General features: G+C 40.7%; 2 protein-coding genes across 3 annotated transcripts; both read right to left on the bottom strand.

Moving 5' to 3' along the window:
- Window positions 1-3638: 3638 nt before the first annotated feature.
- LOC139144211 (uncharacterized) lies at window positions 3639-23738 on the bottom strand. Of its 2 annotated transcripts, XM_070714863.1 has the most exons (7): window positions 22626-23738; window positions 21314-21470; window positions 6359-10190; window positions 5919-6080; window positions 5524-5608; window positions 5258-5342; window positions 3639-4739 (listed from the first exon to the last, which is right to left on the bottom strand). In XM_070714863.1, exons 1-3 carry the CDS (start codon window positions 23736-23738, stop codon window positions 9361-9363), a joined length of 2100 nt encoding a protein of 699 aa, XP_070570964.1. In that variant the 3' UTR covers window positions 3639-4739; window positions 5258-5342; window positions 5524-5608; window positions 5919-6080; window positions 6359-9360. The 2 variants fall into 2 exon arrangements, with proteins under 2 accessions (XP_070570964.1, XP_070570963.1); XM_070714862.1 differs by lacking the exons at window positions 21314-21470; window positions 22626-23738 and having other exon boundaries at window positions 6359-9634.
- Window positions 10920-15207, bottom strand: LOC139143188 (uncharacterized). Its single transcript, XM_070713320.1, has 3 exons — window positions 14923-15207; window positions 11622-14323; window positions 10920-11050 (listed from the first exon to the last, which is right to left on the bottom strand). The coding sequence occupies exons 1-2, from the start codon at window positions 15205-15207 to the stop codon at window positions 12848-12850; spliced, it is 1761 nt and encodes a 586-aa protein (XP_070569421.1). The 3' UTR covers window positions 10920-11050; window positions 11622-12847.
- Window positions 23739-23781: the final 43 nt, after the last annotated feature.

The raw sequence follows: 23781 nt of genomic DNA, 5'->3' as shown, positions 1-23781 counted from the left end.
CTAAGCTGTAGCGATGTAAGATTCAAATTCTATAACACTGTTTAGCCGCAAAATGAAGCATTAAGTTATTTAACAAACGATTTTTTAACAGAATATTGTTAGAGAGAGGTAGCATAATGATCTTGCAGTTTCTCACTTAGGTTTGATAATCATGTCTGGTATCTAATCGGTACTTTTTAAACCTTACGATGCGGTACAAAATCTTTCAAGTGTAGTCATCATTACTGTAGTTTAGTGGCGAACGAGGTCAAAAAATAACAAACAAACAAACAACTCGACGGCGGTACACCATAAAATGCTACGGAAATGTGACACTTTTTACAAGCAGAGATACGTGACCATATTACTCAGACTTTTCATCGAAGCAAAGGTATCAGTGTTATGTGCATATTTGATGAATTTTACCAACACATATTTTGACAGTGAATCGTTCTTTATCAGGTATTGTATTATGTAAAATAGATTTGGCGATAACGATAGATTAGGTAAAGTAGGCGCTTTTCGGAATTACACTAAACACGATTGGAACTAATTTGGGATAATTAGATGGGGACGTAGTGTCTAAATAATCTTTAAATGTAAGCTCATCTGCTTTCCTTTTTAAGTGTATACACTTGTTTTTATGTTGCAACATTCAGTTCATGCACCTAACACATTTGAAAAATTTGAAAAATTCCAAAATCCAATTATCCTGAATTAGTTCCAATCGTGTTACTATTGCTTAAACTTTTAAGCCGCTCTTATTCAAGATCAACAATAAAGTCAGGTGGTCCCCCGCAAACTTTAGGTTTAGAGAAGAAAATTATCGAAAATTTTTCCAATATTTTTCATTGAAAATTGTTGCTATACATGTACGCTTCTTAAGCTTTTGCGATGTACTCCTAAAAGACGGCGAAAACTCCCTTTAATGCCATATGATTTGAGTGACTGTGATTCACTATATAAACTTACAAATAATACATAACATAGGGCGCTGCCTACATGTCCGTCCCCTAGGGGGTCGGTAGGTGCTGTGTTTTATCGATTTTGCTAATAAAGGTTTATTCTACCAATCTTTGGTGTTTTTGTCTAAACTTAGCACTGCCCGTGACAAGCTTCCGTAAACGTTTTTATCAGCATGCTGCATCTATTATCAAAAGAGGTCGATCGCCGTATGCGCCAAAGCACAGAGTAACATAGAAGAGTCGCAACGCTTTGCATGCCTTTTGTTCCATGGTCGTCTCGGTAGACTATTGGCTTTTCATATTAAAATGAGCTCCAAAGGTGTTAAACTTTTTAGAGGCTTTGTTTGTGGTTGATGATTACACGAGATTATGCGAAAAATACGACGAGATGGCATCGTAATGCCAGTCGCGTAGCAACCATGGTTACTTTGTGAGCTCTCAGGCCAGAAACACTGCTTCACGCCAATCAAAACATAACACGGCAGCAGTTTCATAAACATGTCCTTCCTTGACTCACGTGTAAAATAGGATACGACTGACCGTAAACCATTGAGTAAAACCAGACAGTATCGATAAACGACTTTCAAATTTGGTTCAAACACACTCATTATATATTCATAAAAATATGAGAGGAATTTTTAAAACGGTAAAACTCATTTTCCTGAAGCTCAAAAACACTCCAGTTTTCGCCAGCACGTCAATTCTGCTCAGCACCACACGACAACAACAACACAAACTTTGCCGAACATACTTTCGCTTAACAATTGGCGAAAATCCGAAAATTACCGAAGGATTCATGGTCGGCACTCTTCGGAAGAGAGAGGCGAGAGCAACCTGAGGCGAGGCGAACATGGATGGGTTACGTAACCGCTTCACGCTTTAAACAATACCCGTTGCCACTCTATCTATCTTTCTCTATGGCCAAAGTAAGCAAGGGTAAATTACTAGTTTGTGGACGCTGTCACTAGATTATCACCGGATTAACTTTGACAAAGTCAACAACAACGTGCCAGCAAGGTATCTTCTGTTATACCTTGCTGGTGCGTTCGTTGTTGACTTTGTCAAAGTTATCCGGTGATAATCTAGTGACAGCGTCCACAGATTAGTAATTTACCCTTGCTTACTTTGGCCATAGAGAAAGATAGATAGAGTGGCAACGGGTATTGTTTAAGGCGTGAAGCGGTTACGTAACCCATCCATGTTCGCCTCGCCTCAGGTTGCTCTCGCCTCTCTTTTCCGAAGAGAACCGACCATGATTCCTTCGGTAGTTTTCGGATTTTCGCCAATTGTTAAGCGAAAGTATGTTCGGCAAAGTTTGTGTTGTTGTTGTCGTGTGGTGCTGAGCAGAATTGACGTGCTGGCGAAAACTGGAGTGTTTTGAGCTTCAGTAAACGAGTTTTACCGTTTTAAAAATTCCTCTCATATTTTTATGAATATAATGAGTGTGTTTGAACCAAATTTGAAAGTCTTTTATCGATACTGTCTGGTTTTACTCAATGGTTTACGGTCAGTCATACCTCTTTTACACGTGCGTCAAGGAAGGACATGTTCATGAAACTGCTGCCGTGTTATGTTTTGATTGGCGTGAAGCAGTGTTTCTGGCCTGAGAGCTCACAAAGTAACCATGGTTGCTACGCGACTGGCAGTACGATGCCATCTCGTCGTATTTTTCGCATAATCTCGTGTACTCATCAACCACAAACAAAGCCTCCAAAAAGTTTAACACCTGTGGAGCTCATTTTAATATGAACAGTCAATAGTCTACCGAGACGACCATGGAACAAAAGGCATGCAAGTGTTGCTACTCTGTCTATCTTACTCTGTGCTTTGGCGCATTAGGCAATGAACGCATTAGATTATAGACGCAACACAGTTACAAAATTTTGCGTAAGCTTTCGACTTGGTTCAGGTTGGTAAAATTTCTAAACTAATCTTTTGTAATAGTTTCTTTTGTGTCTCTCCTATTTCATACAAACCTACTTAAACTTTGGCAGCCTTGGCCAGGTTTTCGTTCGATTAATTGAACGCGTTACCTTTGAGTATGCGCAGTAGTTAGTTTGTGCCGGATTCACCGACTCTGTGATTCCGGGAGAAACTCTCTGTATAGCCTTCACCACACTCACGTGAAAACAGAACACAAATCATCTCGTTCATCCCACTCAAACATTCACAAATCACAGACGTGAACCAAGTCTACGTAAGCTTGTCAAAGGACAAATACGTGACACGGCGAAGGAGAAAAGGAAATTGTTAGTGTTACGAACCAGTGCTAACATAAAACCAAGACACCAAAGGTTTGCAGTATTCTTTATTGGCAATACATACCACAGCCAAACGTATTAAAATAAAATAAACAATGGGAAGAAAAACCCCGTACCCCTGTCCTGAGCCCAAAACACCCCTATACCCCCCCTGCCCTGGGGACGGACGATTTTGTGCAATCCCCTATGTACATTACAAGCATCAGACTTAAACGTACTAATTTTGATTTCGTTGAGTCAGAATAAATCTCTCTAGATGCTTAAATCGTTGCTTTTTTGCCATGTATTATTTGTAAGAATATACATGTACGAAATGCCGTTCAATAGCTCTTTCAACTTTCGTTGAAAACGAAAAAGAACTTTGAAAGACGCGCAAATTAAAATGTATAAACGTCAATTGATAATTTATAATAACCGACAACGTATTATCATGACCTTGGTATCATTTTTATTTCTCGGTTGATATCGGTTTACATTCTCTGATTATCATTAAAATACCGTTAATATAGAATAATTCAATAATATGAGTCACCAATTCTATGCATCACAAATAATGTGTTGATAGAATACGATGCGTAATGTCTTTAGAGTAAATATAGACTACGTAAAACAGATATAGCCGAAGTTTATACCTAGTTTCCCTTCGTCACTAACGCTATCTATGGGCCTATTGTCCAGCGATGTCATTCAAAGGATAGTGGTACCATGCATGTTCCGCAAAATTTCAAAACACCTGAGATTTTTAAACAAAAAAACCTTTATTTGGAGAAATGTTGAAGGAAATTTAACCACAGAACATCCCCAAATTACACAAAATCCAGGAGAGGAGAAAATTTCAAAATATAGTTACATCGATTTCAACGTTACATAGAGCAAAGAGGCTGTTGTTCATTGTTGTTGTATATACCAGCTTACCATCACTAAAGGTTTCTATGATGAGATCACGCAAAATCATTCTCATACACATTACCCTGAATTTCCATATATGTTACACAAGTATAATGGCAAAGTCGACAAAAGATCAATATAAGCCTCTGCATATTACAAACAAATGGGAAAGATGTCCAATGACTGTTTTGAAAACCATCAGTTAAATCCAAAATCATGACGTCAAAATAAAACTACATATACATTTTATGCTTTACTTTTATATTAAACTAAAAATGGTTTCACTTCGAGAAATAGAAAGTCATCGTACGTGTACTTTGTTAGTGATCATTTTGTGTGTCACTATCAACAAAAGTGCCCTTATTGCGAGTTGTCCAAAACCATAAATTGTGCAGGAGTTTGCTCAATCCATGGTCACATACAGATTTCATTTGTTCTGTCGTCTCTCTGCGTGTCTGTTTGTCCACACTGCTGTTGTTGTTCAGATGCAGCCGTATAGATTGGGTTTCCAAATGCATAGGTATTCATCTGAGACAGACACTCTGTGTTTCTATCATTTGGTACACTCGTCATTATCATCATATCTTCTTTCATCTTTTCAGTGGGAGTAGAAATGCGTCTTTCCAAAGTCGGTATATCATCACACCTAGGATGAATCAAATTCAAAGTCCCCAGTTGACTTTTGTCATACACAGATAATGCTTGGTCATTCACATGACTGTAGATACATTTTGACATTCGCGTTTTCACTGCAATTTTGTATTTATAGTTTCAACAGCCTTTCTAGAAGATCAAGGACATTTTTACTAAAACAGAAAACACGATCTTGTAAACATACTGAAACCTGCGAACAACAAACCTATGGGCATGTTGGATATCATCACGGTTTGTGTATGCCAATGAAGTATTATTAACGCGCTTCCAATCACAATCGTCCGTCCTCAGTCTATCATTAGTAATCTATTTCTATGTCAGTACTTTAGTACACACATGTGCCATGTGACCATTTTGAAGTCATACATTGAGTACATCAGTAACTGTTCTGTGATGTCTATCAATGAGAAGGAGATATTTATTAAATGAAACTTTCCTTAGTACAGTCTCACATGGATCATAATCTTTTGTAGATGTCTATAAACGCTGTGGCTAGTTTTATGCACTTACCGCCGAGAACAGCCAGAGCGAACAGAATGCTTACAGCTATGGCTGCATAGTGCCCACCACTGAGGGACGATGACTGCTCTGATATCTAGATAGAGTAAAGTCAATTAAAGATGATTATTCGTTTAACTTGACGAGATCCTCACTCATGATTCTCTACGTTGTATTTTTGTTGGCCCTACCATACAATAATGCTTCTTTGTGATCGCAACTGCAGTACCAAATGCTACCCTTACAATTTTGTATTTAACATTTAATTCCATACTCACTAGTGAATCGTTAAGTGGAGTTTTGTCTGATGTCACAACTGTTGCTGCCCCCTGATTAATGTAGTTGGAACGGGCTCGTCAATACCTGTAGCAAATAAATAATTATGAATATTAATGATCCACAACAGACGGTCAACCAAGAAGTCTTGTGTGTCCCTTAACTTGAACATCACGCTTGCTAAAGCTACGACGGTATCAAGATGGGAGGCGAGACAGTATTCTAGCTATTCATGACACGCACTGCAACCTCTAAATGAGTGTACGTTTAAAATCGTCATAGATGAGACAAGAAGTGGTCAAGTTTTGAAAGGATGGTAAAGAAGGTACGCCAATATTTTTTTTGATAGGAACTTATCCTGTTGTCACAAGCATGGCAATTAATATAGTGCACGTACAAGATTTTGCTTCTTTTGTGCCGGTAGTCTCAGTGGTTAAACCAGGTCCACACGATTCACAGTGGTCGTTCCCTACGCTTGGCTGGTACGATCCAACTGGGCATCTCAAGCACGAATTTGACATTTGAGTGGACGAACGGTAGTATCCTGGCTTACACTCGGCTGAGAGAGAGAGAGAGAGAGAGAGGAGAGAGAGAGAGAGAGAGAGAGAGACCCATAATTATTAACTTTCAATTATTGTTACTTCACAATTTACGTCAGTTAGCGATTTTATAAACAAATTTTGAGATCTCATATGTAACTCAACTCCTCTCTTTCTTATATGATTTACGCATGTTTTGCTCTCGTGAAAGTATTAAAACGCAAATATTTTTTCGTTCGTTAAATTATCGTGGATATGTTTCGACCACTCAGAAGGGCAGGTCTTACATGTAACTTACCACATAGAAAGTCGAATTCGTCACTCATTCCTTGGCCTCCAGGACAGGTTAACTGTGATCCCTTGGTCCATAGTGTTCCACTTTTCATGTTAATCAAGAAGGCACCTATTTGAAATAAAACTATCTCATCCAAAGCGGCAATTTCTAGCCTTTCTTGCATTAGGTCAACTTCTTCTTTCGATTGACTGTACAGTATTTCAGTTTCATTTCTCAACTGCATGCCAGTGGTATAATCAGTATAGTTCATTCCATAAATCTTGATCTTGACGACCCCATGAAGTTGATCCGTTGTGATGGAGTATTCCACCTTATTTATTTGAAGTCGTTGTGAAGGTACCATAAGCAGTTGACTGAGGCCTCTCTTTCAGCTTCTCTCGCAGCCTTGCCTCTGTAATGTCATCATGTTTGTCATCAGTTTTCACCATTACGTCAGGAAGTTCATCGTCAAATATTGACTGGTAGAAGCCAAATATCGCTTCACTCACAGGCACGCCAATTGATACTCGTCGGACTGTTAGCTTAGCTTCCTGTGAAGTAAAGTTTCCGACGATGTTGCTGGCAGTGCACGAGTATTTACCAGAACTTGTTACCTGTGGTTTACTCAGAGTCAATGTCCTTGTTCCATTTGCGACGATTTCCTTAATGGTGCTAGTGTCAGGAGTGAAATGCCACACCACCATTGGTTCTGGGTTACCACTAACATTACATATAAACTTAAAATTAGGTTCCATGCCTTGAAGAATAATGTTTTCCGATGGATGCACGGTGGCAACAGGATGTTCAAATACATAAACAATGCTTCATCGGACAGAATAGTACTTATGTGATTCTTTGCGGCGCACTGATAGCGCCCTGTATCATCTCTATTAACATCATCAATTGTCAGGTCATTGATATCAAGATTGGGTAAAATATTGCCATCTTTATACCAGTAGTACCTTGGTTCGGGATCCCCACTTGCATTGCAATGTAAAGTCAAAGTTTGTCCGGACAGGACACTTTGATTCAATGGGTGTTGCCAGATCTCTGGGAGAGACGCGCAGAAAACTTTCAGTTCAACTGTTTCCTCCAAGGCAGATTTTACAGTTTGTGAAACTTCTACTGCATCATCAAGTCTGAGTGTGTTGTTCATCAAAAGGGAATTAAAATGGTCTTCAGCGCTTGTGAGAAGAGACCTCATCGTTTCAGCTTCTGGCAACTCAACAGCTCCGTACATGTCAGCTAGTTCATGGAAAGTATATGCTACACAGTCTTCGAAAGATGCACACTGATCAGTCTCGAATGTTTCTCGCGTAACATTTTCCACAGCAGACTTCCAAGGACCAAGAATTTGGTATTGGGAAGACATTGACATCCCCGCCATACCTGTATCTTTTAACATTTCTAATGCCTTCATTGATTCATTTATCACTGGGTTCTCCAACATGTTCATGTCTCTCAGATGGGACATGATTTCTTCTTCAGTCATATTGGAATTGAGCGTGGCCTCCGTCATATTGTAACCAAAGGATGCTGTTGTCATATTCAAATCAGACATGGTCATCGACGCACCCGACATATCGCCTAACATTACATCCGTCTCTGTGAGAGTCAATGATGCATTACCTCTGTCATATTCGGATAACATAGAAACTTCATGGAGAACATCGACAGCTTCGATCAGAAAGCCTATGAGCTCTGTGAAACGAGAGCACTTCTTGGCAAACATGGCTAATCTGAGTTTGTTTTCATCAGTCTCCGACACATATAGCATGTCGTTATCTCTCATGAATTCAGATTCAGCGGTTGTCACGTTAGCAGCAACAGAATCATGTGAACCAAAATTATCTAGTGACCGTCGCCGCCTATGTGGTAGTAGCAGCTCACCCAGTAGTTTCACAATTCTTAATGCTGCATTCGAGATGCTTTCAGATAGGTTTTTGAAATCAATTACCACCTCTACCTCTTGCATACCCTGTCTGAAAAGGTCTACCTCTATTTTAACTTTAAATACGAAGACGTCAGCCGTTGAAACTGTTATTTCAAAACTGGCTCTCTTTAAGTCTACAATCGAACCCAAACCAAACTCAATGATGAAATTGAAAACCTCGACACCAACTTTGACAGCGTCCTTAACGAGCTCAATTGCTACTTTTGCTCCTTCGAGAAGGAAATCGGCTGCACTGACAGACGCTTTCAGAATATCTAATCCTGCTTTGGCTACATCGAGAACAATTCGTGACTCGTCTACAACTATTTCTGCAGTCTGCACAACAAATTTTGCGGCATCCAATGCACGGAGCGCCACACCGAGAGTACCATCTGCTATTTTCAACCCAACAAATGCTAGACCTCTGATAACGTGACATCCCGCATTTCCAAGAACACAGATAGGGTCATATATCTGTATTGCACATTTATCTGTCTTCAAGCAAGGAAGAGTGATTCCCCAGGCACCACGACACTTTCCCGCTTTTAATCCTGGAAGGCAAGATCGCCTGCAAGACTTTATTGTGCATATATTGTCAACCTTGTTTATTTTATCTCTGACTGAATCTCGTACACTCTCTACTCTATCTCTGGCATCTTCGAGATTCCGCTGTGCTTTTCTTAATTTCAAAACTGCGTTATCAAATGCAACATTTGCTTCATCAACTTCAGATTTCTTTTCATCGAACCATTGCTGTGCCCTTTGTAGGGCTGATTGTCCTGCAGAGATCGTCTCCTGTGCTTTAGTCAATCGACGATTCGCCTGCTTACCAAAGTTATCAGCTGCTTTGGTCAAGGCTTCAGTCATTCTCATCAGAAAGCTTTGCGTCCCAAATCCAAACTCACCCCCAACTGTCCATTCCTGATCAGACCAGGACACAAATATTGTCGCTTGTGCGTAGATGTATGCATAACACACATCCCACACATTACCATCTACCTGGTATCGCACGACACTTGGGCCAATGATAACAGTAGTCTCTTTAGACACTCCAAGTACATTTACGAACCAAAAGAATCGAAAGAGAAAATTGTTATCTGTCAAAGACATTGCAAACTCTCCACCCGCACCCCTTGGAGGCTTTTACAAACTTAAATTTTGTGTTGAACCTCCTCTTCAACGAAATCAAACCTCGCAAAGCACGACCTTCACCCAACAAGTCATAAACATCACTAAACCTGCTACAGCGTCCGACGTTTTCAGATAATACGAACTCTACTTCAACAGCACCTACTTTTAATGATTTTATTTTTAGCTCTCCCTCGAATCTCAATCCAAATCCTGAAACAGGCTTTGGTATGTTCAATACTTGTAAGACATAGTTATGCATTGACGATTCAACCCTGTCTTTTACAACTCTCAAGGAACGTTCAATGTCAACAATTGCATCTCTGTTGTGCCCAGTTGTTTGTGATTTCAAGGATTGAAGTACTCCCTGCATGGTCGTAATGTATCTCTTGATCGGTGACAAAATATTTGGTATGTCAGCAGCACTGCCTTGGGCAATAGCGACGCTTGCATTTTGTATTTTCAAAATCAAGGTTTCGGTCATTTCTCTGAGATTTCTGAAATCTCTTTGATATCCAGGGTCTGTTTCTTCGTTTATTTCACTCTGAAAGTTTCTGATAGTGTCAGAGAGTAGCCGGGCTTCAGGAAAAGCGTCTTGGATAATCTGCAACATTGGATATTTTGACATGGTGTTCATTTCCTGGGTGACGTCATAGTTTATGAATAAATAACCTGCTCCATGTGCCGAAAAAAGTTTATCGAAAAATTCGTTTCCGAATGGGCTAACATGTAACCACACGTTAGCAAAAAATCCTGGAGGATCGGCATCAGGACCACACCATTCACGATCGGTTCCTGTGACAGAATGAACATCAACACTTAAAATGACTAGAAACATGTAAACTAAGTGACATGTGCAGTGTGCAGACAAGGCTGCTACTGTCAACGTTCTTCACGTATTCTCATTATATATATATATATATATATATATATATATATATATATATATATATATATATATATATATATATATATATATATATATATATATATATATATATATATATATATATATCAAGTACAAAGTAATAATATATGTTACTTAAGTTTAATGCATCCTACAATCTTCGGACGTAACTAAAATGTCCGTTACCCAAGACATTTTTTTCATATGGTTGGGACGTGCTATTGTATTGTTTTCCAGATTACAGATTTTCGATAAATAATATTTGTTTTGGTGGTGACATTTTGAAACTAAGTCAGAGCATTTGTTTGATAGCGTAGATTTTTCAGCATTGATAAAGTGCAGCTTTTCTGATATACAAAGATTACATCGCTTGCTTGTGTTAGAGTAATGCGAACCTTTATCAATAATTGATTATGATACGTCAAAGACCTTGTCATCGTTCTAAACAACGCAAAAAACGTTGATAGTTTAAGTGTTGCTCTTATACGTTTTTGTAGCGCGCAAACAAATTCCTTAAGACTCAAAATTATTTGTCTGCAACTACTATGCAATAGTCGTCTACAACTGATATTCCGTAATGCGTTCCCTCTTAAATAAGACGAAGCAAATATCCGATCTAAGTTTCACGTGGTTTATTCGAATATAGGCATGTCTTCCAGACTGAGAACAACAAATTCTCTGAGTAGAATGTTGTACTACAAACGTTGAGAACGTTTGGGAACGTTTGGGAACGTTTGGGAACGATTAACTGAAAACAAATCAAAACAAAAGGATACAGGAAGTGAGAACTAAGCTACGTTCACACTATGACACAGGAAGTAAATACTTTCTTTGACCAGGAAGTAAATACACTCTATGACACAGGAAATTAGAAACAGGAAGTAACTAACAGGAAGTAATACTCCCTCTAAGATGACTCAGGGGTCAAAGGTCATAATAGGTGGGGTGGTCACGTGACCCACCTCAGTAAACGCCCTCTAACGGTGACTGAACGTTTACTTTCGTTGACAAGATCTCATTTGCATAAAAGCAGCCCTGACTTACAATTAGCTGCTTTGAAACAATCACTAACTCAAAGTTGCATAAGAATACAATCACTAAAATCTACTTTAACTAAAAGGTCTCAAAAAGGTTGTACTATAACGTAATCAGAGTCGTTGAATGTGTCCATTATAGCATTCATTGTTCGCATACTTCAATGTCCTTCGCCTTTTGTTAGGCACACGTGCTCTTAGAGTCTCACAATGGAATAAGGCTATTCAATGTTCCTTCAAGAATGTCTGCTTTAAAGTCACAAAAGAATCAACTGAATTGCTTACCGATTTTGTGTAGGGTTGTATAAGACTATCGCATCAACAGGTTCAAAGCTGTTTCATCAAAATGGTCTTTACAAGCAATCTTGGCGAGAACTATAGCCGGTCACTTTCAGAGACATGTCCACTCTCTGAAGGTCTAACTTAAAGTGTCTAAAAGCACGCTTGGAATGGCTGCATGTGCACAGTGCGTAATACAAAAGATAAACATTAAAGGACGGAAGTTGAAGGTGACTCATGACTTTGAATTTGAACTATGGCCAAATAAGGGGATGTTGATTTTGACCGTAACATTCCGGTCCCCTAATTGTGTAGATGTGACTCGGAACAATTATAAATCCAATATTCTAAACTGGTCAAAATTCAATCTAACTAAACAAACATGAATAATATACTGTTCATATATCACTAATAAAAAAGATTAAAGTTCTTAGCTGTTCTTGTGTCCTTAAGACGAATCTTCAATGGCGTCGGCCTCCAGGAGCACACACAACTTATCCACTGGACGTCGTAGAGTAGTCGCTCTGGTCTTGACTTCTGCAAACTGATGAGTCCCTTCTTGTCTTTCATCACTTCGGTGATTCTGCCCACGGACCAGGAGTTCCTCGGCGCTGTGTTGTCGACGATCAACACCACGTCTCCAACGTTGAGGTTTCTTCTGATCTCGAGCCACTTCTGTCTCTCTTGTAGCAACGGGAGATATTCTTTCATCCATCTCTTCCAGAATATATCTGCCAGGTACTGCACTTGTCTCCATCGACGGCGTACGTAGTTGTCATTCTTCTGAAACAAGCCGGGTGGCAGGGCCTGTTTTGGTTTCAGCATTAACAGGTGGTTGGGTGTTAATGCCTCTAGATCGTTCGGATCTTCTGACAGCCTGGTGATCGGTCGGCTGTTAATTATGGCTTCCACTTCGCAGAACAGCATTCGGAGTGCTTCATCTGACATGCAAAGTGGTTGTTCTTTGAGCAAGGAAAAGATGATTTTCCTTATGGTTCTGATGTGACGCTCCCATACTCCTCCAAAGTGGGAACCTGCTGGGGGGTTGTATCCCCATTTGATGTCTTGTTGATGGAGCATCTCAGCTATCTTCTCTTGGTTCCATCTCTTGATACTCTCCTTCAGCTCTTTGTCGGCTGCGACGAAGTTAGTCCCGTTGTCTGATCTGTTGGACCTAACTTGTCCTCTTCGTGCTATAAATCTTCTGATGGCGTTGATGCACGAATCTGTATCTATGAGCAGGCTACTTCTAAGTGTACCGCACGAGTCGCCATACATGTGAAGATCGCTCCATACCTCTTGTCAGTGACACGGCCACGTTTGACCTCCAGTGGTCCGAAGTAATCTACACCTGTGCGAGTGAATGGTGGCTCTTCGGGGGTGATGCGGTCCTTAGGTAGGTCTGACATCTTCTGCTCACAAACTTTTGCTCTATACTTTCTACAGATGACACATTTGGTTACGAGGTTGCGGATTGCCGTAGGCGCCTGTAGAATCCAATATTTCTCTCTTAGCTTCGCCAGCATCGAGTTCCTTCCAAGATGTCCGACTTCTTTGTGGGTTTCTTGGAGTATGATTGTTGACACTGGTGAGTCTTTAGGCAGCACTATCGGGTGCTTGCTGTCTGGTGACACTGAGGCACGTTCCAGGCGTCCGCCAACTCGTATTATTCCTTTATCCAAAATTGGGTCCAGCTTATATAATGGGCTGTATCTCCTGACTTGCTTCTTTCGTTGTAGGAGTGCCATTTCATCTGGAAAATGCTTTCGCTGCACATACTTCATGATTGCATCTTCTGCCCTTTGCAGATTCTCTAGTGAAACAGGTGGGATTGTTGTTTCACAACTCTTCTGGCTAGTATCTGCGTTGGTGTCTTCATCGCCTTCCTTTCTTTTGCGGCATTTATCTTGAAGGTTTTTCTTCGCTAACAGGAACCATCCGACTATTTTCTTTAGTTTCATCATGCTGGAGTAGCGTAGTAAGATCTTCTCTACCCCAAACTCTTGCTCTACTAGTACGGTGCTGTACACGGATGCTTCCCGCTTGACTTCTGGGTCTTTATTACATAGCGCTCTGGAGATGTCCTGTTGTGTAGGCCATTCACTTTCTCGTTTCCACAGGAAATCTGGTCCGCGCAGCCATCTTTTGTTTTGCAGGAACTTGTCTACCGTTAGTCCCCTAGATGCGTCGTCTGCTGGGTTGGACTTTGTGTCGACATACTTCCACTGTTTACTATCCGAACCTTCACGTATAATGTTGATCCGGTTGGCTACGAAGGTGTGGAATCGGGATGTTTCATTGGCGCAGTACTTGATCACCGATGTGCTGTCTGTCCAGAAGTATACCTTGTCATTCTTAATGTCGAGTTCTTCCTCCAACATTCTGTTCATTCTCACGGCCACTGTAGCTGCTGTCAGCTCCAGGCGTGGGATGGTAATTTTCTTCAGTGGTGCAACCCTTGCTTTTCCCATAAGGAAGGCGCAGTGAATTCTTCCGTTTTCATTTATGAGTCTAATATACGATGCGACACCGTATCCATATTCACTGGCATCAGAAAAGTGATGTATTTCACGTACCTTGACTTCGCCAAAGTCTGCTGGTTTGTAGCACCTCTGAGTTGATACGTTTTCTAGTTTTGGAAGATCTGATAGCCATCTTAGCCATTTCTTCCGATCGTCTTCTTTGATCTTTGCATCCCAGCCATACCTCTACGACACAAGTCTTGAAGTAGTATTCTTGCGGTAGGATGAATGGAGCTGCAAGTCCAATGGGATCGTATACTGAGCTGATAATTGATAGTATGCCTCTTCTCGTTGGAGGCCGGCTTTCAATGTTGATCTGGAATCCTATGGTGTCTGACTCGACCGACCATGAAGTACCTAGGGCACGCTCTACTGGTAGGCAGTCGTATTCCAGCTTCAGGTCTTTGATTTCCTTAGCTCTTTCTTCTTTTGGTATAGTCTCCAATACTTCGCGGCTGTTGCTCACCCACTTTGTTAGACGGAAACCGCCCTTCTTGCAAGCAGCAGTCAGATCTTGCGTCAACTCGATTGCCTTCTTTGCTTTTCTACCGACTTGAGGCAATCATCTACGTAGAAGTCTCTCTTTATTGTTTTGACAACTTCCTTGTTGAATAGGTGGCTGTTGTCGTCGGCCATCTTGTGTAGTGCTGTGTTCGCGCAGCTCGGGGATGATACTGCACCGAACAGGTGAACCATCATTTTATAGACTCTCGGAGGGCTTTCTATGTTTCCATCTGGCCACCAATAGAAGCGTAGACAGTCACTGTCCTCTTCTCTAACCTTACCTGGTGGAACATAGCCTCTATGTCTGCCATTAAAGCGATTGGTTCCTGTCGAAATCGTAATAGCACTCCTAGTAGATTATCCGTCAGATCCGGCCCTTGTAGTAATAGGTTGTTCAATGACACTCCTTGGAACTTTGCTGAACAGTCAAAGACAACGCGGATCTTCTCTGGTTTCTTCGGATGATATACTCCATGGTGGGGTATATACCATACCTTTCCGTCGTCTCGATCTAACTCGTCGTTAGGGACTTGTATTGCGTATCCCTTCTCAATTATGTCTGCCATGAACTTCTGGTAGTCGGCATGGAACTTTGGGTTGTTTCTCAACTTTCTTCCAGGCCTTTAAATCGTTGTAAGGCATAGTGCTGATTGTCCGGCAGTCGAACTCTTTCATTTTTGAATGGAAGTTCCATTTTGTAGTGTCCGTCTACTAGCTCAATGGTTTCCTTTACTTTCTGCATGAACTTCTTGTCTTCTTGGGAGTGCTCCCTTTTGTCATCTATCATGCGCTCAGGAAAATCAAGGTCAATGGAATGTCGCACTAACCTGTCTAGTTTATCCAATTCTTCCATATCCTCTACGGCCACAACTTCTGTTCTGTAGCTGGGAGGATGTTGCCCTTGTTCGTTCAATCTGACTATGTGCCAGGGGATCCATCCTACGCGTGTTCTGCATGCGTGAGGGGTTGAGTCCGGACCACGTATTGTTTCCAGAGGGGTAAATACTGCTGTTTCTCCGGTACCTATCATCAGTCCTATTTCGGCATCTATTCTTGGAAGCCTTATATTCTTCAAATGCGGCCATCTCATGAGATCCTCTTGACGGGGAATGTAGTCTTCAGAGACGCCTATCTCTGGTTTAGTGTATACTGTTTTCAGCTCTACCTGTGGCTCTGAACAGTCTAGGTTGTACACTTCTATGCCCATAACTTTGTCGCAGGTGTGGGTGCCTAAACCGTTCATTGTGTTTATCGTCAGCTTTGTCTTTCTGCCTGTGGCTCCAAGTTTTTCTCTGTAACGTTTCTGTGCAGAATGATAAGACACTACCTGTGTCCAGAACGGCATAAGTCTGTACCATTCTGTTTGAACCCTTCAACTTCACCTTGACAGGGATAATAGTCAGCAGGACCTTGCAGTTATCATCATTGCCACCGGTGTCATCGTCTTGACCACCGGTCCCCATAAAGGACTGTACTTGGTCCACCTCTGCCGTGGTGCAGTGTACTGCGACACTCTCCGTCTGTACTGGTCTCTTTGAATCCTCATCTTTATCAGTTGTCGGTCGACGATCCTGATGTAGTACTGTTGGGTGTTTTCCTTGGCATTTGGAGCATTTAGCTTTCTGCTTGCATTGCCTACTCCGGTGACCAGGTTTCAGACAGCCAAAACATACACCTTGGTTTCTCAGAAAGTTAACAGTATCTTCTTGACTGGCTGCAATCAATTGTTCGACAACTGTCGAAAGAATGATTGTTATCTTGGCAGTGCAGGCATGGTTTCTGTTGAGCCTTGTTTGGTTTGGAGGTTGAAGTGTTGCTCTTCTTGCTCCCTTGGTTCGTCTTCTTGTCTGCGCTTGTAACGCTAGTGGCGAAAGATTGTTCAACTTTGTCTGTACCTCTCTTCTTTTTCACTGGATTGTCGAGACTAGCCATTGCTTGTCTACTGTAGTCCGGGCATGACAGTCTGCTTGCTTCGGACTTCACCAGATCGACGAGGTCTTCAAATCTTACTCTTTTCTTGGCTTTGCGTATCTTCGCTGTGCGTTTACTCCAAGAATCTTGAATAAAGTAAGGAAGCTTCTTGACGATCCGTTTCATATTTTCTGAATGTTCTAGTATTTCTAGGCCATCAACGCATCGGGTTGCTGTCTTACATCGATTTAAGAAGATGGCAAACTTGTCCAATGAGGCAACATTATCTGGCTTGATTGGAGGCCAGTCCAAAACCTTCCTCAGGTAGGCGTTGGCTATCTTGTGTGGATCACCATAGCGCTCTTCCAGCTCCTCCATGGCACCTTGATATGCTTCACTTGCGTCTATACCTGCATACCCTTGAACTATTTCATGGGCTGTGCCTTCCGTGAACTGTCTCAGCAGAGTGAGTTTATCTTTATCATCTTCGGCAGTCGGTACTAGTTTGGTCTCAAACTCATCTATGAATGATCTGTACTCCATGATGTTACCGTCAAACTTCTTTATCACTGTGGACATTTTCTTTATTGCTCTGATCATGGCCCACTGTGCAGAGTCACGTGTCGTCTTACTCATGTTACTGCCACTGCTTCTGGTGGAAATTCTGGAAGCTGCTACACTGACTGCTTCTTCTAAATCATCCGCCTCACTGTCATTCTCCCTTTCTATTGTAGGAGTTTCCTTCTTATACACTCGTACTGGTGTTGTGGTCTTTCGTGGTTTTGTTCTGGACACAATGGATTCGTCCTCCAGTGGTTCAGTCTTAATATTGATGGCGATATCGTCCTCGAATTCGTCACCAAAAAACTTATTCAGAGATCTAGCTCTAGCATCGGCTACGGCAATCTTCGTGTCAAGTTCATGTTGCTCCTTCCTGAGTTGAAGCTCATGTCTTGCCATGGCCGCTCCATTTCTTGCCTCTCCCGGTGTTCTTGGAGTTGGAGCTTATACTTAGCACGCTCAATCTCTTGCTTCTTCTTGAGCTTGGCTGACCTTGCCAACAGTTCAGCCTTTTCCCTTTCGTCTGCTAGTTTGGTGGCTGAGAGTGCACTGTGGCTCGTATGATGGCTGACCCCACTCTGGCTGCCAACTACAGACTGCTTCGGTGTGCCGACTTGAGAGACACTATCTTCTGGTCCTACATCCTCTTGTGGATGAATTGGTGTGGGGTTCGCAATTGGTGCTGGCTCGCTTCTTGTTCGATCAACCATGCAGTGGTGTCTTTAAAGAAGGTCCCAAAAACGTCTTCGACATCGGCCAGCCAACGAAGGCGTTCGTCTGGCACCTGATCCTTTGGGAGTAAACTTTCGTATTCATAGCCCGCGTCTGCAAAGCCTTGATGCAGCTCCTTCCACACTTCAAACTTCAGTTTGATTGTGAATAGGTCTGCCTTATCAGCGATGAGCTCCCGTATCTTCGTGGACTTTGGGTTAGTGAACCCGCTCTTTTCTCTAAGAAGCTAGCTTTAGTAGCTAACTCATATTTAAGTCCCTTTTCGTACAGTGTTCTGTCTCGGCCGCTACGCCTGGGTTCTTGCAATTCCTTTTCCGGTGACGAAGTTCTTGATTTCTTTTCTTCGTCTTCCATGGTTTGACTTAGGTGAATATCACAAGTCCGATACAAAATCGTTAATGAGAAATGTAGCGCGCAAACAAATTCCTTAAGACTCAAAATTATTTGTCTGCAACTACTATGCAATAGTCGTCTCGACTGATATTCCGTAATGCGTCCCTCTTAAATAACACGAAGCAAATATCCGATCTAAGTTTCACGTGGTTTATTCGAATATAGGCATGTCTTCCAGACTGAAAACAACAAATTCTCTGAGTAGAATGTTGTACTACAAATGTTGAGAACGTTTGGGAACGTTTGGGAACGATTAACTGAAAACAAATCAAAACAAAAGGATACAGGAAGTGAGAACTAAGCTACGTTCACACTATGACACAGGAAGTAAATACTTTCTTTGACCAGGAAGTAAATACACTCTATGACACAGGAAATTAGAAACAGGAAGTAACTAACAGGAAGTAATACTCCCTCTAAGATGACTCAGGGGTCAAAGGTCATAATAGGTGGGGTGGTCACATGACCCACCTCAGTAAACGCCCTCTAACGGTGACTGAACGTTTACTTTCGTTGACAAGATCTCATTTGCATAAAAGCAGCCCTGACTTACAATTAGCTGCTTTGAAACAATCACTAACTCAAAGTTGCATAAGAATACAATCACTAAATCTACTTCAACTAAAAGGTCTCAAAAAGGTTGTACTATAAACGTAATCAGAGTCGTTGAATGTGTCCATTATAGCATTCATTGTTCGCATACTTCAATGTCCTTGGCCTTTTGTTAGGCACACGTGCTCTTAGAGTCTCACAATGGAATAAGGCTATTCAATGTTCCTTCAAGAATGTCTGCTTTAAAGTCACAAAAGAATCAACTGAATTGCTTACCGATTTTGTGTAGGGTTGTATAAGACTATCGCATCAACAGGTTCAAAGCTGTTTCATCAAAATGGTCTTTACAAGCAATCTTGGCGAGAACTATAGCCGGTCACTTTCAGAGACATGTCCACTCTCTGAAGGTCTAACTTAAAGTGTCTAAAAGCACGCTTGGAATGGCTGCATGTGCGCAGTGCGTAATACAAAAGATAAACATTAAAGGACGGAAGTTGAAGGTGACTCATGACTTTGATTTGAACTATGGCCAAATAAGGGGATGTTGATTTTGACCGTAACAGTTTTGTTACAGAAATATTGCATAATGATTAGTGAAGCGAGTCTTGCCGGTGTTATAAGCAAGACCGATGTACACCTTCACCTTGTTGAATCCCATTGACAATTAGGCATTGTAAATGATACCTTTGACCCGGCAGTCACCTTATAACGCAGGGCTCGAAATTAACTTTTTCCCTCAGCCAGGTAGTCCACTTGGGCTACCATTTTGGAAGTAGGTATGCCCAGTGACAATGGCTGGTATCCCATGCATATTTTAGTTTAGGGAAGTTTTTCATTGATCAAAGAAGAAAAGATATTTTCAAGATTGTGCCCATGAAATGAATTGTTAGTCATTTGATGTGATACTTGCACACCTTTATTACCCTAGAGAAACTGGTATAATTGACGACAGTGACACTAAAATGTTTGGCGACCTATTATTGTATTGACAACCCGTTTCATTCTCAGAGTAGTATGTCAAATTTGATAGTCGTCATGACAATGACCATCACCTTCTCAGCAGGGCTAAAAAAGATCACGAGTTTTCTGTAGTAGAGAGAAGTTTGTGATTGATACACTTTGATAAAAATGCAATGAAAATACGTTTTCATTGGCCATTATTTTCTGTGCCTGTCATCCAGGTACATCAGTTGAGATATGAAAACTTTGTTACAAAGTTCCATCGCAAGGTCGTCCGTGTAATTAGCAACGCAAAGTAGAAGTCTGGCCTTACTGTATCCAGCTGGGTTTGACTACATTTTGCTCGTCCAAAAGTGAAAGACCGGACATGGCACGCCAAGTACTGACTGAATTTCATGTCCCAGGCTTTGGAAGTCCATGAGGGTTACCATTTGATGGACTTTGGTAGCCCCAGGGAAAAGTTGGTAGTCTGTGGACGTGCGACTACCGCTAATTTCGAGCCCTGTAATGGGCATGAGACTTATCCTGGCAATTGCAAGCAGCTTGTGGATCTTTAGGCTGGCAGCCAGCCGGAAGCCAGCCTAAAGATCTGGCTGCACATTATCAAACGTGAGAAATGTACGCTATTGAAAACGCCTTGACGTGGTTTCAAAATGTCGACACCAAAAGAAATATTATTTATCAACTTTAAATGCCACCTACGAAAACAATACAATGGTACGTTCCAATCATATAAAAGAGTGATGTGGTTAAAGACATTGTAGTACTCGTTCTGTCTTAAGATTGTAGAATGCATAAAACGTAAGTGTAACAGACATTATTACTCAGTACTTGAAGTAATTGTGTGTATATATATATATATATATATATATATATATATATATATATATATAGATATATATATAATATATTATATATATATATACGAAGTATGCGGTTCGACTTGTCGATACGAAGTGCTCAATACAAAAGTAGAGCGAGATATATAAGGGATGCTGGAGAATTGATTTTACAATTTCATGAGATGAATTGTAAAATCATTTCTCCAGCATCCCTTATATATATATATATATATATATATATTATATAATATATATATATATATATATATATATATATATATATATATATATATATATATATTATATATATATATATATATATATATATATATATATATATATATATATATAAGGGATGCTGGAGAATTGATTTTACAATTTCATCTCGTGTGTGTGTGTGTGTGTGTGTGTGTGTGTGTGTGTGTACAAAACAGTTGATACATGCAATTCTTGTTGTTGTTATATTCAAGGGGCACTGATATTTGCAGCGTATGACGTTAAGCTCAAATGTTATAACTTCTTCAGTTACATGTATCTCAGTAGAGGAATAAGGTGAACCGATCTCCCAGTATTTGTAAATGCCATCAAAAATTAAATGCACTCTAGTTCGCATACAAATGAATAGATACGGTGATAGGCGATCACATGTGCTCAAAGATGTATACACGATTGCTCAAAGGATTAAAAATGCTCTTTAACATTCAAAATGTTTTGTCCATACCTCCTAGTGAAAGATAGGCAGTTGCACCGGCTGATACAATACCAGTAAGCTGTAATGTTACAGGCAAACCAAGAGCTTGGAATGATAATTCAATATCAATCTGACTTTCAAAGGACACCAATGCATCAATTCTCGTCTGATAGAGATGGCTCAGCACCTGTCAGTAAATAAATAAAAAATGTATGAACCGAATTTCGATGAATGCTGATTTCTTCATATATTAAGAACAAGACAAAATTGTCTGTTTGTGACTGCCTTGTTTTAAAGTGAGGGTTATACTAACAAATGCACCATATGGTTATGCTACTGACTCTTACATGGATTAGAGCTGCCTTTGTCCTCATACAGGGATATGTTCTGTAACACAGCGATGGCAGACTACTTCTAAAGGTAAAAATGCGTGTAATTATATAGCGTTGTCGAGTAATATAGAGAAAAACATATATAGTCCTAAGAGTGACCAAACGTTTAGATAATCGCAATCATACCAATCCATAATCCAATAACACCAGGTCAAAATTGTAAGACAATAGTTGTAAACATAGACACAAAACAGCACAGAACAGACAGTAAATAGACGGTACACAAACAAAGTCAAATTCATGAAAGAAAGGTATATGGACCTCTGGCCAAAGACCAAGAAGTGATGTCAGGTGTTTCGAAAATAGTAAGCGCATCCTGCCCCACATGTGGCACCCGCCATATATCAATCTGTAAGTCAGATAGGTAGTGGTCACTAACTAAGGCCCCATGTCACCGATGCCACAGTGATCATTTGTCGAAGAGAGATATTGTATTTATCTACCAGCTTGCGATACCTGCCAAAAATAGCGTTTGAATGTAGAGACAAGTCTTGCTCTGGTGTAACCTTGATTTAACAGTTGTAAGAGAGATGGCCATGTCTCTCTACAAAATCACCATATGAACTGCATGCTCTTGCATATCGAATAAGCTGGGTAATGTATACCCCATAAGCAGGTGAGAGTGGAATATTACTGATGAGGTGTGGAAAATTGATTATACTAAAGTTGAAATCATCTCTCTTGTCATATAGCCTAGTCGAAAGGTGACCATTAGAGTCAAATTCAAGTAAAATGTCCAGATATCGGGCAATAATTTACATAGATGACATCACAATGCTCATATAACTGTCGAATAAGTTCAGATAGAGAAATTCATAATTGCAAAATGAGAGACATGCTGTCAGATATGAACATATGTTTACTAACAAAGAAACAGTGTAACGTCGAGATAAATACACATAGTATGTTTTACCCTGGCCCTTGTTTTTTTTATCTAGACTATAAAATACCTGATCTAAATCTTGCACGGCCAGCATGAATACTAAGCGTCCATTTATTGACACGTTGAATAAATCTCCTGTGCTACCAATGAGAGTGTCCCTTAATATTTGTGCTTCAAGCCATAAGTTGTACCCATCAGGCTGAGAGTAAGTGAATGAATGGTCGCCATTCCACAGTGTGATCTCTGTGTCGTCTTTTCGAAGTTTTCCCTCAGAGGAAAACCCTAGCCCAACAGTTTCTACATCAAAACCATTTGACTGCAACACTCGAACTATTTCAAGACGTTTAAGACCTTGTGTGGAATCTGGTGGAAACATCATTATAGCTGTGTTTGGATCACACAGACTGATAAGCAAACATAACGCCTGATCAGGATCGTTTGATTCCGGTAGTGCTATCTTGTCACCAAGTACTGACAGCTGTGTCTGCCTGTTAAATGTAAACGCTGAATACAGATCATCGTCGACTATTGGCGCACCATGGCAGGGACTCATTAAGTTAATGTCGTAGCCTTTCAGAACTTTCGAGGTTATACTGCTCTGGGAAGCCAGTCCGTATTCGGTATATATCAAGGAGATCCAATTAGGCAGATGACGATCCATGGAATTCAGGTAGGTACTGCTGAACGAACTAGTCTGTACGAACTCCTGCATATCGAAGGTAGTTACTGGAATCTCATTACACTGTGCATGATCGGATACACCCATGCCCATATCAGGGGTCATTCGTGAGGACACGCTGGATAAGCGGAAAGTCCCGTCGCTAGATTTTACAACCTGAACGCCTTTCATTGAAAGTGGAATAGAAAAGTCGGCGTGGTTGACGAAGGCGATACCATATGTGAAGAAAACGTGATCATTTCCTTTGAGTTGGTACCATTGCGATGTTGATGACAGAAATGGTGAAATTTGAGGATTGTCGGGACACTGTGATAGCTGTTCGGTATGACATCCCTTCGGTATGGTGTAGTCGTCAATGGCAAACTTTTCAAAACTGTTTTGTACATCAACCGATAGTGGTGGTGGTTTTTTGAAATCAGTAGCACTTGATCCGGACAGATGAACGTCTGCCGAAACAACTCCAGATTTCTTTGGTGTTATTGTTACTTCCACAGAGGTCATTTGTTTTGTCACAACCGCACTTGGTGGGTAACAATCAAGTCAT

The sequence above is a fragment of the Ptychodera flava genome, chromosome 11 (genome assembly GCF_041260155.1).
Source record: "Ptychodera flava strain L36383 chromosome 11, AS_Pfla_20210202, whole genome shotgun sequence".
NCBI lineage: Eukaryota > Metazoa > Hemichordata > Enteropneusta > Ptychoderidae > Ptychodera > Ptychodera flava.
This window is presented reverse-complemented; position numbering and strand designations above follow the sequence as displayed.

What these genes read in the sequence shown, in the direction of transcription:
- LOC139144211 (XM_070714862.1), bottom strand. Translation starts at nt 9,377, where the DNA reads ATGTCTTTGACAGATAACAATTTTCTCTTTCGATTCTTTTGGTTCGTA.
- LOC139143188 (XM_070713320.1), bottom strand. Translation starts at nt 15,207, where the DNA reads ATGGCAGACATAATTGAGAAGGGATACGCAATACAAGTCCCTAACGAC. An exon ending in TAGAGGCTATGTTCCACCAG is followed by an intron (nt 14,324 to 14,922) that starts GTAAGGTTAGAG and finishes CTTGTGTCGTAG; the next exon opens with AGGTATGGCTGGGATGCAAA.